Source organism: Elephas maximus, chromosome 6 (assembly GCF_024166365.1).
Source record: "Elephas maximus indicus isolate mEleMax1 chromosome 6, mEleMax1 primary haplotype, whole genome shotgun sequence".
Taxonomy (NCBI): Eukaryota; Metazoa; Chordata; class Mammalia; order Proboscidea; family Elephantidae; genus Elephas; species Elephas maximus.
The window spans coordinates 84,930,551-84,949,812 of NC_064824.1; the positions used below are offsets into that span (position 1 = coordinate 84,930,551).

The 19,262-nt window shown below is 37.4% G+C and overlaps 1 protein-coding gene across 2 annotated transcripts in view; it reads left to right on the plus strand.

Moving 5' to 3' along the window:
* The window catches only part of ITGAV (integrin subunit alpha V), a 106,896-nt gene extending 100,617 nt beyond the window's left edge, over positions 1 to 6,279 (plus strand). The window contains exons 27-30 of one of the 2 annotated variants that reach the window (XM_049887614.1): positions 1,124 to 1,237; positions 1,334 to 1,441; positions 2,036 to 2,158; positions 2,391 to 6,279. In XM_049887614.1, the coding sequence (XP_049743571.1) occupies positions 1,124 to 1,237; positions 1,334 to 1,441; positions 2,036 to 2,158; positions 2,391 to 2,486 (441 nt within the window). In that variant the 3' untranslated portion in view covers positions 2,487 to 6,279. The remainder of the gene's footprint in view (positions 1 to 1,123; positions 1,238 to 1,333; positions 1,442 to 2,035; positions 2,159 to 2,390) is intronic. The other variant, XM_049887613.1, reaches the window with a different exon arrangement.
* Positions 6,280 to 19,262: the final 12,983 nt, after the last annotated feature.

Genomic DNA, 19,262 nt, shown 5'->3' on the forward strand with positions numbered 1-19,262 from the left:
GCAAAAATGTTGAATGTGGCAGAGGCCATCAGCATGCCACTTGATTATTACTATAAGGGCTAACGCGGACCGGTCATTTATGAGTAGTTAAAAATTCACTCTATTTCTTTTGATTTTCCACAGAGATAATTGTGTTCTGCTTTTCATGTCTTATTAAAATTACCATGCTCTGGGTTTGCCTAAAGAATGCTGAGTTCTAGCCATAAAAAGGAATCTTTTAATATTATAAAGATATTATAGATCTACAACAAACCACATTAAAACCAACCCCTTCAGTCTTAAAAGCCTGTGAACGACCATCCAAGGTACTCCACTGGTCTCACCCCTTTGGGAGCAAGGGAAAATGAAGAAAACTAAAGATACAAGGGAAAGATTAGTCCAAAGGACTAAAGGACCACAACTACCATGGCCTCCACCAGAGTGAGTCTAGTACGACTAAATGGTACCTGGGTACTACCACTGAGTGTTCTAACAGGAATCACAATAGTGGGTCTTGGACAGAGCTGGATAAAAATGTAGAACAAAATTCTAACTCACACACACAAAAAAAGACTAGGCTTACTGGCCTGACAGAGACTGGAGAAACCTCGAGAGCATGGCCCCTGGACACCTTTTAGCTCAGCATTAACGTCACTCCGGAGATTCACCCTTCAGCCAAAGACTAGACAGGCCCATAAAAGAGAATGAAACTAAAGGGGCACATCAGCCCAGGGGCAAGGACTAGAAGGCAGGAGGGGACAGGAAAGCTGGTACTAGGAAACCAAGGTCGAGAAGGGAGTGTTGACATGTCATGGGGTTGTTAACCAGTGTCGTGAAACAATATGTGTACTAACTGTTTAATGAGAAACTAGTTTATTCTGTAAACCTTCATCTAAAGTATAATAAAAAAGAATTAAAAAAAAAAAAAAAACCCAACCCCTTCATAACAAAAAGCATTCATAGTCTCAACTCTTAGCCTGTTTCTTTTAGGCATTATTCTCATAAGACAGGAGAACGTGGAGCATCTCTTTAAATTCCTTTGGCCTTTACATAAAAAGAATTACACGCTTAATTTTGAAACGTTTAAGTCTGAAGAGATGATAGGATGATCTTGTCATGAAAGTAAAAGAATTTATTTTGGAAGGGCTGTGGAATCGCTGAATGCTTGAAGATTGTCTGCCAGGTTGGGCGACTAGATAGAGGAAAGAGTGCTATCCTGTACGTGAAGTCTCTCCTGTGGACCGAGACCTTTATGAATGTAAGTGGACAGAGGCAGCAGGAAAAGCTGATCCACTTTTTCAAAGAAATAAAGTCCTGGCATTTAGGAAATCATCTCATTGTTATTTCCATACAGAAGGAAAACCAGAATCACTCATATTCCCTGAAGTCATCTGCATCGTTTAATGTCATAGAGTTTCCTTATAAGAACCTTCCAATTGAGGATATCTTCAATTCCACATTAGTAAGTCCTTCATTTGGGAAAATGAAAGAAATGCACTCAGTTCAAAGACCTTAGATATTTCATTTTTGTTTTTTAAATGGCAGTTTAGCTATTTTGGTAATTTTTAAAAATTGAGCTATTTAATAGGATTATAACCTAATTTAATGTTATTACTATACTTCCACCATGGAATTATTAAAACTTGAGCTTTTGTTTTACCATTGCATCCTGTGTATAGAATTTCTTAGTATATGCTAAAATTTTGTGGGAGAAATTCTTTTTAAAAATTTCCCCGACAAAGTTAGAAAGTTGGAAATGTACTGCAAGTGAAGACATTTTGAAGATCTTGAATTTGAGAATTAAAAATAAGGTCAAGACATCATAAACTGGTTTGGATTATTTAAAAATCATTTCAAAGGCAATCAGAAGTTAAGCTACTGTGAGGAGTTTTATGTGTGCGTGCTTTTGTTACCATATATATGATCACTAAATTATCATATGTGAGAAAAGAAAATTATGTGAAAACCATTAAAATGCAGGATAGTAGGCACTCAGATAATTTTTGAATAAATGAATGAATAATTTTGAAAACTCAGAAGTGTTTTTCTCCAACAGGTTACCACTAATGTCACCTGGGGGATTCAGCCAGCACCTATGCCTGTGCCTGTGTGGGTGATCATTTTAGCAGTTCTAGCAGGATTGTTATTACTGGCTGTTCTGGTGTTTGTAATGTACAGGGTAAGTAATGGAACCAGGAAGGATGGAAGAAAGGGAAGGAGAAAAGGAGAGGAAGGGAGAAGGATAAGGAAGCAAGGGTCCTATAATGTCGATGTATCATGGGCATTATTACTTGAAGAAAGAGAAATTGTACTGTCAGTGAAGTTTTCTTGGCTATAACGTAGTCACTCAAAAGTACTTTTAATATTCTTTACTGATAAGGCAGTAACGTTTGTTTTTCTTCAACTGACAGATGGGCTTTTTTAAACGTGTTCGGCCACCTCAAGAAGAACAAGAAAGGGAACAGCTTCAACCGCAAGAAAATGGCGAAGGAAACTCTGAAACTTAACTGATTTTTTAACTTATCCTACATCCTGGCCCATTAGAATTACCAACTTCATTACAGATTTAAATTTCCTTCACGAGGAATAAAATTCCAAGGCTGTACTGCTATTGATGATCATTGGCGTTAACCACAAAATCAGAGCAATATTTGTCAACCTTTTCTTTACAAATAAGTTCAGACATACATGTAATGCGCATCAGCTGACTAGTGTTTTTAGTTATTTAAATGATAAAATTTCAAGTGATAGTTCTTATTCACTGTATATATGATAGGTAGTGCCTGAGTTACTACTTTGCATAAGATAGGAGCTCTTACAATGACTGTTTCTTATTTAGTATGTTGGATTTTGTTGTTTGTTATTGTCATCGTCATTTTAAAGCAATCCAGATTTGGACCTTAGCATCCATATCTTTTGTGCAGGTACTTAACGTTAGTACACTTTACACTACAATTGACTCTTCAAGCTTCTAAAGACTTTATAGCTGCATGAACGTGGGTTTTAATATCACCTACATGATAGAACTTTTTTTTTTTATGCATGATTACATCAAAATTCCTTTCTTAAATAGCAAAGGTACACTTTTAATACGGAAATTTGGTACATGCTGTTAAATTTTTATTTATATTTAATCCACAACCTATTTTATTACATATTAACTTATAAAGTTAAACTTCTAGGTGCTTAAAACTTAGTTCTGCTATCAAAAACACCTCCTTTGTGTAGTAGTATAATTTCAGCTAAACATCAAAACACTTCAAGCCATATGGGGTTGGAAATCACTTCCTAAATAACATCTATTCCATTGTTTTGTTTTGGCTATTAAAAATAGAAAAAAGAAATCATTTTAATTAAAAGACTGTTTGTAGTTCTTTGATGTAGTTGCTTGTTAGTAGTACATTCTTAGATTAGGACAGAGTTTTTAGTTGGGATTAATTTATTTTCCTCCTTTATATGTATTTTTCCTTGTATTTCCAAAACCGTAATTGAGAACGGATCAAGATCAATGAGGAATCTTTACAATTTACAGGAACCCTCCCCTGCAACACTTCATCCTCCCACCCCACGAGAAATGCTTGGAACCAAAACTCTTAAAAGTAGCTCGTTGGTTTACTTCTAGCAATAGCGTAATGCTAATCACATAGTTTATTACCTCAGTTTAAGCAAGGTAATGTATAAAACCAATCTCAGCTATCAAAGTGACTTTTAGAAGGTATTTTTATAACCTACTTGTTACTGAAAACTTTTTAAAGCTTTCTTGGGTTTGTTAACACAAACTACTTTTCTCGGATCTTTATTAAAAACAGCCCAATTGGCAAGTTATAATTTTATACACCTGTAGGGTGGTGAATCTTCTAGAGGAACATGTGGTTTATTCGGTTTCTCAAGGTCTGGGGATGATGATCAGTTATACCTATTTTTGTGTAGTTACATCATGATGTGCGTTGGAAATTGAGAGTTTAAAAGCTTTTTGATTACTGTCCTCATTAGGCAATGATAAATATTTCCCTTAAATAATCGGCTATTTTTCTGTATTTTAAAAATAATTGAAATTTATCTTGCCATGTCTTATAGTTCCCTGCACAAGTGCATAAACCAATCTTGAGAATTTAATCATAAAACAAAAACACATTTAGGTGAGCTATCCAAGTTAGAACATTAATCAGATTTAGTAGATTTCAAAATTTATGAATTTTGGAGTACAGATTTTATTAGTAGCTTAAAATATCATATGCAATAAGTATTTTTATTACAAATAACTTTATAATTTTTTAAGAAAAAAGTTTTTATCCTAGGGACAAGTGTATACAACCACTAAGTTGGTCTATCACAACTTTCTTCTTACCTATTTTCCTACCTAGTAGCAGTCATTCCTGAAAATGTATGTTTGGTAGGTATTCACTCTCTGACAAAAATGTATGTCTTTGTTTTTCCAGTCTGTTCCTTTTAGGACCTGTAGCTCAAGGTATAATCTTGTATTGGGGTCTGAAGGATGTCATAATTGGAAATTAACATGATGTTTTAATTTGCCTTTAGAAAATGTAATTTTAAGCGATGATTTGGATTTTTCTTTCTAAAAAATGAAAAATTATATCTCTATAAAAAGGTGGTAGAAGTATAATTTGAAAGCCAGCTCTTTGAAGAATATGTTTGGAAAAATGTTGACATAGTTTTTACCTTAAAGTAGCATGTGAATGTATTTCATTTAAAAAAAAAAAAGTCCTATGAAAATATGTATTTACTTTCTCAATATTTAAAATATCAGTTTGTGATTTATTAAGAATTAAAATCCATTTTAAAGTGTAAAATTCTTGTAATCTGAGTTGAACTAGAAAATATAAAAAGTATTTGATATTGATAAGAAATATACTGATTTTTTTTTTTTTTACTTATATAGGTACTTGAGAATTCATATTTTGAGAAAAATTTGTGTGAGGGTTATTTCCTTCTCTTCCCTTTACCTCTCTTTTATGGTTATTATTGTAATTCTGATTAAATTCTCACTGATTCCAAAGTGTAAAACAATTAATCAAAATATTATTGCCACAATTCTCCCTGTTATAAAACTTCTTATTCACAGTAAATTCTCACTAACATTATTTATATTAACGTAAGGAGAAAATTCAAGTATTAGTAAAAAAAAAAAGTACACTGGCTTCTGTAAGTTTCTGATAGTGAATCATAAGGAAATTTATGTGGCAAACTATAGAATATAATAGATCATCTGGTTTGTGTGAGTCAAACAGAATTTATAAGTTGATAGACATTCTTATATTGCAGAATGTTGTGCTGAGACGGGGAAGAATGAATCATTCTTGGAATATCTGTGTGTGACCATTGCCTATCTCAGAGTCACCTTGTTTGTACTGTTGGATATCTTGTATATGTAGTAGTTTCATAAATATGAAAAAAATACAAAATTTGCAAGTCAAATGTAGAATTAAAAAAGAAAAGAAATGACCCACATACTCAGTGTTTTGGAGAGCACCCTTTTTAACTTATTGGTAGGCTAGCTTCAAAGGTGAACCTGTGGACATGCAGCATACAATATGTATTTCATGGTAATTTCTGATATGTAATGAACTTCTTGGGGTAGGTACGGATCTTTTATTTTTGTTGTCATTGTTCTCAAGTGCAATATAACAACGAAAGGAAACTTAGATAATTTCAAAGTCATTTTATAGTAAACCATAGAGATTATTAGCTTTTTGTTTGTTTTTAGCAGGAGGGAGTGAATCTGCTGTGGATATACAAGTGACATCGTTTATCCCTAAAAAGCCAATTCTGCATTTTATTTGAGACTCTATATGAATTCTCCCCTACCAATTTTGAAACACTTTCAGATATCTTAAGGTAACTTGGAAGCTGTGTGTATCAAATTAATATACCCAAGTGACATAGGAAGTAGTTTTCTTTGTTATAGCTTCTCTTGTGATCACCCACATTGGGTGAAACATAAATTGAGTGTATTCTAAAATTTGTCATTTGCTAACTTAATTTGGGTTAGTGAAAACTGGTACAGTGTTCTTCTGACTTTTCAATGTGTAACTTGTGACTATACAATAAAATGGAGCATATGATGCCACTTTTGTGTATAGTTTTTATACTTTCCCTCTGTGATGTTTTGTTTTGCTTTGTAATCACATTAGCCAATAACAATGCTCTAAAAGCATGACCAGAACAAGATGACACACCTAATAGTATGAATTCAAGGAAGAAAGCAAATGCTAAAAGATCAAAAAGCCTAACATTTAAATATATCCTTAGAAAGGTCAATATGTACTTGCTTGAAACATAACAATCCTTGATTCTAAATAAACTGGATTATTCTAAATTTTATTACTCTAACCTTTATTATTTTTACCTTATTCGATTGCTTCAAAAATGAACACTTGTCTTTTATAGCTTTCGTTTTACACCTCTGCAGTTCTAGTACATAATCATATACCTTTAATAATACAAAATGACAGAAAAATAATGTATATACCTCTTATAGTTTATAACCTATGAATTTATTTTAATAAACTATAACAAATAAAGCATGATGCTTTTCAGGAAAGCATTTCATAACTTCCTACCAAAAGATTGGTGAATTATAGTGTCTTTATGAATAAGATATAAATAGGCTGTCTTTTTCTATGTCTGTTTTATCCAAAGAAAGCTTATACTGTCAATGGTGAGATTTGTTTGTTCAAAAGCAGTCTGATTTTAGTTCCAAATAGAATTTAAAATTAATGATATATGGATAAATATTACTGGGGATATCTATTTTTATTAATGAAAATTTTGAAATAAAATGCTTCTTCATACAAAGTCTAATAGTTGGCTTTCCGTTGAGTAGAAAGTGGTCGTTTTTGTATTGTTGACAGAAGAACTATTCGTTACCAGCAATCTCCTATAAAAGTTACTCTGGAAGGATATGGATTAGCACAAACATGACGTGTTATTAGTATTAGCTTTCTCATTCAATTTCTCATTCAATTAATATTAATATTAAATTGCAGTTGTTTTTGTTCATTGTCTTTTGAGAGTTTTGAATTTATACTCTTCTTTCCCACCCCTCAATTATGAAAGCATGCTATCCCTTGTTACTTAAAAAAAATAAATGCAAGCATAATCTCCATTTTTATACAAGTTCAGGATTTTAGGCTTCAGTTGAAGGCGTTTTGCCATCACAGAGGGGCCCTCTTTGAGAGAAAAAGACAGTTTAATTTTATCAGCAACAGCATCTTTGTACAGCAGTATTTATACTAACTGAAAATATTTGCCTTTGTCATTTTATTAAAACGAATGGGAAATGGAAAAAAGACAGTGCTGATTGTACTTATAAACAAAGATTGACGGCATTAGGTGTGACAGAAATGGCAAAATTTGATCTTGATCAGGTATTATTGGATGTAAGATGAGTGGATATTTTTCATTGGGGGTGGGGAGAGGGGAAGAAAGGTGTGAAATTTAAAAACCTGTAAAAAAAAAAATACTGTCAATGCAGTGTTCAAAAGTTTTCTAAAAGACATTGAATAATGGAGGATTTTATAATTTTAATTTCAATAGTAAAGGACAATCTGCCAAAACATTCAGACTTTTAGACATTGAACCTTCATGTATTTTTTAAAAATAATTTTTATTGTGCTGTAAGTGAAAGTTTACAAATAAGTCAGTCTGTCACACATAAGCCTATATACACCTTACTACATACTCCCATTTACTCTCCCGCTGATGAGTCAGCCCGCTCCCTCCCTCCAGTCTCTCCTTCCCTGACTGTTTTGCCAGTTTCCAACCCTCTCTACCCTCCCATCTCCCCTCCAGACAGGAGATGCCAATACAGTCTCAAGTGTCCACCTGATACAAGTAGCTCACTCTTCATCAGCATCTCTCTCCAACCCATTGTCCAGTCCCTTCCATGTCTGATGAGTTGTCTTCGGGAATGGTTCCTGTCCTGGGCCAACAGAAGGTTTGGGGACCATAACTGCCGGGATTCTTCTAGTCTCAGTCAGACCATTAAGTATGGGCTTTTTATGAGAATTTGGGGTCTGCTTCCCACTGATCTCCTGCTCCCTCAGGGGTTCTCTGTTGTGCTCCCTGTCAGGGCAGTCATTGGTTGTGGCTGGGCACCATCTAGTTCTTCTGGTCTCAGGATGATGTAAGTCTCTAGTTTATGTGGCCCTTTCTGTCTCTTGAGCTCATAATTATCTTGTGACCTTGGTGTTCTTCATTCTCCTTTGATCCAGGTGGGTTGAGACAAATTGATGCATCTTAGATGGCCACTTGTTAGCATTTAAGACCCCAGATGCCATACTTCAAAGTGGAATGCAGAATGTTTTCTTAATAGAATTTATTTTGCCAATTGACTTAGAAGTCCCCTTAAGCCATAGTCCCCAAACCCTCGCCCTTCCTCCGCTGACCTTCGAAGCATTCAGTTTATCCCGGAAACTTCTTTGCTTTGGTCCAATCCAGTTGAGCTGACTTTCCCTGTATGAAGTATTGTCCTTCCCTTCACCTAAAGTAGTTCTTATCTACTAACTAATCAGTAAATAACCCTCTCCCACTCTCCCTCGTAACCACAAAAGTATGTGTTCTCAGTTTATACTATTTCTCAAGAACTTACGACAGTGGTCTACTCAATATTTGCCCTTTTCCATCTGACTAATATCACTCAGCATAATGCCTTCCAGGTTCCTCCATGTTAGGAAATGTTTCACAGATTTGTCACTGTTCTTTATCGATACGTAGTATTCCATTGTGTAAATACACCATAATTTATTTAACCATCCATTGATGGACAATTTGGTTGCTTCCAGCTTTTTGCTGTTGTAAACAGTGCTGCAATAAACATGGGTGTGCATATATCTGTTCATGTAAAGGCTCTTATTTCTCTAGGGTATATTCCGAGGAGTGGGATTTCTGGGTTGTGCGGTAGTTCTATTTCTAACTTTTTAAGAAAACGCCAGATAGATTTCCAAAGTGGTTGTACCATTTTACATTCCCACCAGCAGTGTATAAGAGTTCCAATCTCTCCACAGCCTCTCCAACATTTATTATTTTGTGTTTTTTGGACTAATGCCAGCCTTGTTGGTGTGAGATGGAATCTCATTATAGTTTTAATTGGCATTTCTCTAATGCCTAATGATCGAGAGCATTTTCTCATGTATCTGTTAGCTGCCTGAGTATCTTCTTTAGTGAAGTGCGTGTTCATATCCTTTGCCCACTTCTTGATTGGGTTGTTTGTCTTTTTGTGGTTGAGTTTTAACAGAATCATATAGATTTTAGAAATCAGGCGCTGGTCGGAGATGTCATGGCTAAAAATTTTTCCCAATCTGTAGGTGGTCTTTTTACTCTTTTGGTGAACTCTTTAGATGAGCATAGGTGTTTGATTTTTAGGAGCTCCCAGTTATCGGGTTTCTCTTCGTCATTTTTGGTAATGTTTTGTATTCTGTTTATGCCTTGTATTAAGACTCCTAACGTTGTCCCTATTTTTTCTTCCATGATCTTTATCGTTTTAGTCTTTATGTTTAGGTCTTTGATCCACTTGGAGTTAGTTTTGTGCATGGTGTGAGGTATGGGTCCTGTTTCATTTTTTTGCAAATGGATATCCAGTTATGCCAGCACCATTTGTTAAAAAGACTATCTTTTCCCCAATTAACTGACACTGGGCCTTTGTCAGATATCAGCTGCTCATATGTGGATGGATTTATATCTGGGTTCTCAATTCTGTTCCATTGGTCTATGTGCCTATTGTACCAATACCAGGCTGTTTTGACTACTGTGGCTGTATAATATGTTCTAAAATCAGGTAGAGTGAGGCCTCCCACTTTCTTCTTCTTTTTCAGTAATGCTTTACTTATCCGGGGCTTCTTTCCCTTCCATATGGAGTTGGTGATTTGTTTCTCCATTACATTAAAAAATGTCATTGGACAGCGGAGCAAGGGCAGGGGTCTGGGGACCATGGTTTGAGGGGACTTCTAAATCAATTGGCAAAATAATTCTATTAAGAAAACATTCTGCATCCCACTTTGAAATGTGGCGTCTGGGGTCTTAAAAGCTAACAAGCGGCCATCTAAGATGCATCAATTGGTCTCAACCCACCTGGAGCAAAGGAAAATGAAGAACACCAAGGTCACAGGACAACTAAGAGCCCAAGAAACAGAAAGGGCCACATGAACCAGAGACCTACATCATCCTGAGACCAGAAGAACTAGTTGGTGCCCGGCCACAGTCGATGACTGCCCTGACAGGGAGCACAACAGAGAACTCCTGAGGGAGCAGGAGATCAGTGGGATGCAGACCCCAAATTCTCGTAAAAAGCCCATACTTAATGGTCTGACTGAGACTAGAGGAATCCCGGCGGCCATGCTCCCCAGACCTTCTGTTGGCACAGGACAGGAACCATCCCCGAAGACAACTCATCAGACATGAAAGGGACTGGTCAGTGGGTGGGAGAGAGATGCTGATGAAGAGTGAGCTAATTATATCAGGTGGACACTTGAGAGTGTGTTGGCATCTCTTGTTTGGAGGGGGGATGGGAGGATAGAGAGAGAAGGAAGCTGGCAAAATTGTCACAAAACGAGAGACTGAAAGGGTTGACTCAATAGGGGGAGAGCAAGTGGGAGTATGGAGTAAGATGTATGTAAACTTATATGTGACAGACTGATTGGATTTGTAAACGTTCACTTGAAGCTTAATAAAAGTTAATAAAAAAAAGTCATTGGAATTTGGATCGGAAGTGCATTGTATGTATAGATGGCTTTTGGTAGAATAGACATTTTTACAATGTTAAATCTTCCTATCCATGAGCAAGGTATGTTTTTCCACTTATGTAGGTCCCTTTTAGTTTCTTGCACTAGTACCTTGTAGTTTTCTTTCTATAGGTCTTTTACATCTTTGGTAAAATTTATTCCTAAGTATTTTATCTTCTTGGGGGCTACTGTGAATGGTATTGATTTGGTGATTTCCTCTTCGATGTTCTTTTTGTTGATGTAGAGGAATCCAAGTGATTTTCGTATGTTTATCTTGTAACCTGAGACTCTGCCGAACTCTTCTATTCGTTTCAGTAGTTTTCTGGAGGATTCCTTAGGGTTTTCTGTGTATAAGATCATGTCATCTGCAAATAGAGATAATTTTACTTCTTCCTTGCCAGTCTGGATGCCCTTTATTTCTTTGTCTAGCCTAATTGCTCTGGCTAGGACCTCTAGCACAATGTTGAATAAGAGCGGTGATAAAGGGCATCCCTGTCTGGTTCCCATTGTCAAGGGAAATGCTTTCAGGCGCTCTCCATTTAGAATGATGTTGGCTGTTGGCTTGTATAGATGCCCTTTATTATGTTGAGGAATTTTCCTTCAATTCCTAGTTTGCTGAGAGTTTTTATCATGAATGGATGTGGGACTTTGTCAAATGCCTTTTCTGCATCAATTGATAAGATCATGTGGTTTTTGTCTTTTGTTTTATTTATATGTTGGATTACATTAATGGTTTTTCTAATATTAAACCAGCCTTGCATACCTGGTATAAATCCCACTTGGTCATGGTGGATTATTTTTTTGATATGTTGTTGAATTCTATTGGCTAGAATTTTTGCATCTATGTTCATGAGGGATATAGGTCTGTAATTTTCTTTTTTTGTGGTGTCTTTACCTGGTTTTGGTATCAGGGATATGGTGGCTTCATAGAATAAGTTAGGTAGTATTCCATCATTTTCTATGCTTTGAAATATCTTTAGTAGTAGTGGTGTTAACTCTTCTCTGAAAGTTTGGTAGAACTCTGCAGTGAAGCCGTCCGGGCCGGGGCTTTTTTTGTTGGGAGTTTTTTGATTACCTTTTCAATCTCTTTTTTTGTTATGGGTCTATTTAGTTGTTCTACTTCTGATTGTGTTAGTTTAGGTAGGTAGTGTTTTTCTAGGAATTCATCCATTTCTTCTAGGTTTGCAAATTTGTTAGAATACAATTTTTCATAATAATCTGATATGATTCTTTTAATTTCAGTTGGGTCTATTGTGATATGGCCCATCTCGTTTCTTATTCGGGTTATTTGTTGCCTTTCCTATATTTCTTATGTCAGTCTGGCCAATGGTTTATCAATTTTGTTAATTTTTTGAAAGAACCAGCTTTTGACTTTGTTAATTCTTTCAATTGTTTTTCTGTTCTCTAATTCATTTAGTTCAGCTCTAATTTTTATTATTTGTTTTCTTCTGGTGCCTGATGGATTCTTTTGTTGCTCGCTTTCTATTTGTTCAAGTTGTAGGAACAGTTCTCTGATTTTGGCTCTTTCTTCTTTTTGTATGTGTGCATTTATTGATATAAATTGACCTCTGAGCACTGCTTTAGCTGTGTCCCAGAGGTTTTGATAGGAAGTGTTTTCATTCTCGTTGCATTCTATGAATTTCTTTATTCCGTTCTTAATGTCTTCTATAACCCAGTCTTTTTTGAGCAGGGTATTTTTCAGTTTCCATGTATTTGATTTCTTTTCCTGATTTTTCCGTTATTGATTTCCACTTGTATGGCCTTGTGGTCTGAGAAGATGCTTTGTAATATTTTGATGTTTTGGATTCTGCAAAGGTTTGTTTTATGACCTAATATGTGATCTATTCTAGAGAATGTTCCACGTGCACTAGAAAAAAAAGTATATTTTGCGGCTGTTGGGTGGAGTGTTCTGTATAGGTCTATGAGATCAAGCTGGTTGGTTGCAGCAATTAGGTCTCCCGTGTCTTTATTGAGCTTCTTACTGGAAGTCCTATCCTTCTCCAAAAGTGGTGTGTTGAAGTTTCCTACTATAATTGTGGAGCTGTCTATCTCACTTTTCAGTTTTGTTAAAGTTTGTTTTATGTATCTTGCAGCCCTGTCATTGGGTGCATAAATATTTAATATGGTTATATCTTCCTGGTTAATTGTCCCTTTAATCGTTATGTAGTGTCTTTCTTTATCCTTTGTGGTGGATTTAATTTTAAAGCCTATTTTGTCAGAAATTAATATTGCTACTCCTGCTCTTTTTTGATTGTTGTTTGCTTGATATATTTTTTCCATCCTTTGAGTTTTAGTTTGTTTGTGTCTCTAAGGCGTATCTCTTGTAGGCAGCATATAGACGGATTGTGTTTCTTTATCCAGTCTGAGACTCTCTGTCTCTTTATTGGTGCATTTAGTCCATTTACATTCAGCATAATTATAGATAAGTATGTGTTTAGTGCTGTCATTTCCATGCCTTTTTGTGTGTGTTGTTGACAATTTCATTTTTCCACTTACTTTTTCTGCTGAGATGTTTTTCTTTGTAATTGTGTTCCTCATTTTCATAGTAGTTGAATTTATGTTTGCTGAGTCGTTATGTTTTTCTTGGTTTTTATTTTGAGTTATGGAGTTGTTATACCTCTTTGTGGTTACCTTAATATTTGCCCCTATTTTTCTAAGTAAAAACCTAACTTGTATCGTCCTATATCACCTTGTTTTCCTTTCCATATGGCAGTTCTATGCCTCTTGTATTTAGTCCCTCTTTTTGACTATTGTGATCTTTTACATAACGACTTCAATGATTCCCTGTTTTGAGCATCTTTTTCTTTTTAAAATTAATCTTAATTTGTTTTTGTGATTTCCCTATTTGAGTTGATATCAGGATGTTCTGTTCTGTGACCTTGTATTGTGTTGGAATCTGATATTATTGATTTTCTGAGCAAACAATTTCCTTTAGTATTTCTTGTAGCTTTGGTTTGGTTTTTGAAAATTCTGTAAGCTTATGTTTATCTGTAAATATTTTAATTTCAAATTCATATTTGAGAGAAAGTTTTGCTGGATATATGATCCTTGGCTGGCAGTTTTTCTCCTTCAGTGCTCTATATATGTCATCCCATTGCCTTCTTGACTGCATGGTTTCTGCTGAGTAGTCTGAACTTATTGATTCTCCTTTGTAGGAGACCTTTCTTTTATCCCTGGCTGCTTTTAAAATTTTGTCTTTATCTTTGGTTTTGGCAAGTTTGATGATAATATGTCTTGGGGATTTTCTTTTTGGATCAATCTTATATGGGGTTCGATGAGCATCTTGGATAGATATCCTTTCATCTTTCATGATGTCAGGGAAGTTTTCTGCCAACAGATCTTCAACTATTCTCTCTGTATTTTCTGTTATCCCTCCTTGTTCTGGAACTCCAATGACACGCAAGTTATTCTTCTTGATAAAGTCCCACGTGATTCTTAAGGTTTCTTCATTTTTTTAAATTCTTTTATCTGATTTTTCTTCAACTATTTTTTTTATATTGGTGTCAATTGCTTTATCCTCCACCTCCCCCACTCTGCATTCCAATCCCTCGATTCTGCTCCTCTGACTTCCTATTGAGTTGTCTAATCCTGTAATTTTACTGTTAATCTTTTGGATTTCTGAATGCTGTCTCTTTGTGGATTCTTGTAGCTTATTAATTTTTCCACTATGTTCTTGAATAATCTTTTTGATTTCTTCAACTGCTTTATCAGTGTGCTCCTTGGCTTTTTGTGTAGATTGCCTTATTTCATTTTTGAGGTCATCCCTGATGTCTTGAAGCATTCTGTAAATTAGTTTTTTATATTCTGCATCTGGCAATTCCAAGATTGTATCTTCATTTGGGAAAGATTTTGATTCTTTAATTTGGGGAGTTGTAGAAGCAATCATGGTCTGCTTCTTTATGTGGTTTGATATCGACTGCTGTCTCCGAGCCATCTATAAGATATTGTAATGATTTATTTTATATTTGCTCACTGAGTCTTATCTTGTTTTGTTTTCTTTCAATATACGTTATGGGCTACTGGATTGCACTGTCTTGATTGTTGTAGCCTTTGAATCACTTATGTCCTATTACCAGCTGGTTTGGGCTGTTACCAGACATCGAAGCCTAAGAGTCTATTCACTATTCTTGAGTAGAATCTGATTTTAGGTCACCAAGTGTGTGGGGTAGACTGTCACCTACTTGCTTAGAGGAGTAGTGGTGATAGTTGTGTGCACCAGATTCTAGTAGCAACAGGGGGTCACACTCCAGTGGGGGTAGGATGCTGACAGGCTTCCCCCAAGTGCCACTGAGGTAGGTGTGTCTCTATTCCTAAAGCACTTTGGTGGGTGGGCTCTGCAGCTGTACCTGAGGCACCCAATGCATGTACCTCTACAGATTGTTAGGTGTTACTATCCTCAGACCCCTATGGCAGGAGGCTAGGTGGTTTGGGTGGAGCTTCAGCCCTCAGTTCCGATCAGGGAGGGCTCTGTTTAATAGGTAGAGATATCAGACCTGGGAAACTTGTCTTTCCAGTAATCTGCTGAAACAATTACAGTCAGATCCCTATCAGAATGCCTTTGTATTATAATAGCCACCTTGTTGCCTGTAGGGATGAAAGCCCAAGACTGTGGATCTCATATGCTTGGCTGGAGCTGGTTCTGTTTTTCAGTCCAATTTCGGGAAGTCAGGGAAGGATTTTTGGTCCCTGGGTTTTTTGTAGCTGCTTCTCTCAGGGCAGGAGAATGGGTTAGGAAAAGACAAAAAACAAACAAACAAAAAAACCCACAGAGCACTTCACTCTCTGGCCCAGGAAATTTCAATGTTAACGAAGCCACCTTGGAAGGGGAGGGGAGGGATCAGATAGATAGAGTAGCACCCAGGAATACAGACAGTTACTTATCTTGCTTGGTAATGTCTTTTATCTATAGGGGCGCGTAGTCTGTGTGCGTTAACTGGGTGGAGATTGCCCCCAAGGGTCAGGCCCGCCATCCTGTGCTTGTGCTGTCTCAGAAGCTGTGGTCCATTCCTCCGCTTCCAATCTGAAGCCCAGCGCTAAGGTTCCCTAGCTGGAATGCCGCACTCCCGGCTCCAAAACCAGTTGCTGCCTCCCGGTGACTTCTCCTGTCAGCCGCGTCGCTGCACTGCCTGCATGTGCTGGCTGGGCTTCCCCTGAGGTCACTTCAGGGGGCTAGGGCTGTGTCCCGTGTTTGCGCCGTCTCAGGAAGCCGTGCTCAGCTCCCCTGCGCCCAGTCCAAAACCCAGCACCAAGGTTTTCTGACTGGGACGCTGGCTCCAGGCTCCGAAAACAGTCACTGCTTCCCTGTGGTTGCTCATTCTCTCGTTAGCCCCATGAGTGTGCAGCCTGCTTGCTTTGGCTGAGTCTCTACAGAGGTTACCCCAAGGGGCTAGGGGTTAGGGCTGTGTCCCGTGCCTGCCCCGCCTCAGCAAGCCTCAATCAGCCCCACCACTCGGCACCCGGGAACCGCGAGGGCTCAAGGCTGTGGCGTGGGTCGCTGGTTCCAGAAGCGGTCGCTGCTTCAAGGTGCAGCTTTTTGCTCCCCTGTCACTCAGGCCAACTCTTTAGATCTGTATTTGATGGTCAGGGTTCGTAGATTGTCATGTATGTGATCAATTCACTTGTTTTTCCAAGTCTTTTTTGCAAGAGGGATTCAAGGTAGCTTCTACCTCGTCAGTCATCTTGGTCCCGCCCCAACCTTCATGTATTCTTAATAAAAAACAAATCAAATCACTTGCCCTCCAGTCGATTCTTACTCATGGTGACCACCTGGGTCACAGAGTATTGCTGCACTGCATTGGGTATTAAAGGCTGTGACCTCCCAGAAGCAGAGCTTCTGAGGCATCTCTGGGTGGATTTCAGCTTTCAACCTTTACAGTCAGTAGATGAGCACTTAAACTTTAGCCTCACCCAAGGATTCCTCCTGTATTTTTAAGATCCTTAAAAACAAATGAAGTATATGTACAATATTATACTTTGTTTTTTGATGGCTCTTGAAGTGTTTTTGTAAAAAAGAAGAATTTATAACATTAATGATTATACTGTATTAAACATGAAGCATTATCATGGATCGTGAACCTGAAAATAACTTCCTGGGTTAACTGACATTTTCCATTCCTTTGTAAAACAATGATACCTGACGTTCATTCAGTTAGCAGGATACACCTTATATGTCAGTTATGTTTATCCGCTTTACTTTGTCTTTTCAAGAGGCCCTTTGAAATCTCCTGTTCAGTTCTTTTACTTCATCAATTCTTCCTTTTCCTTTGGCTGCTCAATACTCAAGAGCAAGTTTCAGAGTCTCCTCTGACATCCATCTTGGTCTTTTCTTTCTTTCCTGTCTTTTCAGTGACCTCTTGCTTTCTTCATGGATGATGTCCTTGATGTCATTCCACAACTTGTCTGGCCTTCGGTCACTAGTGTTCAATGCATCAAATCTATTCTTCAGATGGTCTCTAAATTCAGGTGAGATGTACTCAAGATCATATTTTGGCTCTCGTGGACTTGCTCTGATTTTCTTCAGTTTTAGCTTGAACTTGCATATGAGCAATTGGTGGTCTGTTCCACAGTCGGTTCCTGGCCTTGTTCTGACTGATGATATTGAGCTTTTCCATTGTCTTTTTCCACAGATGTAGTCAATTTGATTTCTGTGTGTTTCATCTGGCAAGGTCCATGTGTATAGTCGCTGTTTATGTTGGTGAAAGAAGGTATTTGCAATGAAGAAGTCGTTGGTCTTGCAAAATTCTATCATTCAATCTCCGGCGTTGTGTCTATCACCAAGGCCATATTTTCCAACTACTGATCCTTCTTTGTTTCCAACTTTCGCATTCCAGTTGCCAGTAATTATCAATGCATCTTGATTGCATGTTCAATCAATTTCAGACTGCAGCAAGTGATAAAAATCTTCTATTTCTTCATCTTTGGCCCTAGTGGTTGGTGCGTAAATTAGAATAATAGTCGTATTAACTGGTCTTCCTTGTAGGCGTATGGATATTATCCTATCACTGACAGAGTTGTACTTCAGGATAGATCTTGAAATGTTCTTTTTGACGATGAATGCAACACCATTCCTCTTCAAGCTGTCATTCCCAGCATAGTAGACTATATGATTGTCTGATTCAAAATGGCTAATATCAGTCCATTTCAGTTCACTAATACCTAGGATATCAATGTTTACGTGTTCCATTTCATTTCTGATGACTTCCAATTTTCCTAGTATCATACTTCATACATTCCAGGTTCTGATTATTAATGGATGTTTGCAGCTGTTTCTTCTCATTTTGAGTCGTGCCACATCAGCAGTGAAGGTCCCGAAAGCTTTACTCCATCCACGTCATTAAGGTCGACTCTACTTTGAGGAGGCAGCTCTTCCCCAGTCCTGTTTTGAGTGCCTTCCAACCTGGGGGGCTCATCTTCCAGCACTATATCAGACAATGTTCTGCTGCTATTCATGAGGTTTTCACTGGCTAATGCTTTTCAGAAGTAGACTGCTGGGTCCTTCTTCCTAGTCTGTCTTAGTCTGGAAGCTCAGCTGAAACCTGTCCTCCATGGGTGACTCTGCTGGTATCTGAATACTGGTGACATAGCTCCCAGCATCACAGAAACACACAAGCCCCCATAGTAGGACAAACTGACTGAACATAAGATTTCAAAGAGCCTCTCGAGAAGACAAAGTAAAGTGTTATAATGACATGTGCACAGAGCTGGAGCTGGAAAACCAAAAGGGAAGAACACACTTGGCGTTTCTCAAGCTGAAAGAACTGAAGAAAAAGTTCAAGCCTCGAGTTGCAATAGTGAAGGATTCCATGGGGAAAATATTAAACGATGCAGGAAGCATCAAAAGAAGATGAAAGGAATACACAGAGTCGTTATACCAAAAGAATTAGTCGATGTTCAACCATTTCAAGAGGTGGCATATGATCAGGAACCGATGGTACCAAAGGAAGAAGTCCAAGCTGCTCTGAAGGCATTGGTAAGAAACAAGGGTCCAGGAATTGATAGAATATCAACAGAGATGTTTCAACAAACAGATGCAGCGCTGGAGGTGTTCACTCGTCTATGCCAAGAAATATGGAAGACACCTTCCTGGCCAACTGACTGGAAGAGATCCATATTTATGCCTATTCCCAAAAAAGGTGATCCAACCAAATGTGGAAATTATGGAACAATATCATTAATATCACACGCAAGCAAAATTTTGCTGAAGATCATTTGAAAATGGCGGCAGCAGCGTATCGACAGGGAACTGCCAGAAATTCAGGCCAGTTTCAGAAGAGGACGTGGAACCAGGGATCTCATTGCTGATGTCAGATGGATCCTGGCTGAAAGCAGAGAATACCAGAAGGATGTTTACCTGTGTTTTATTGACTATGCAAAGGCATTTGGCTGTGTGGATCATAACAAACTATGGATAACACTGCGAAGAATGGGAATTCCAGAACACTTTATTGTGCTCATGAGGAACCTTTACATAAATCAAGAGATAGTTTTTCAGACAGAACAAGGGGATACTGATTATTTTAAAGTCAGGAAAGGTGTGAATCAGGG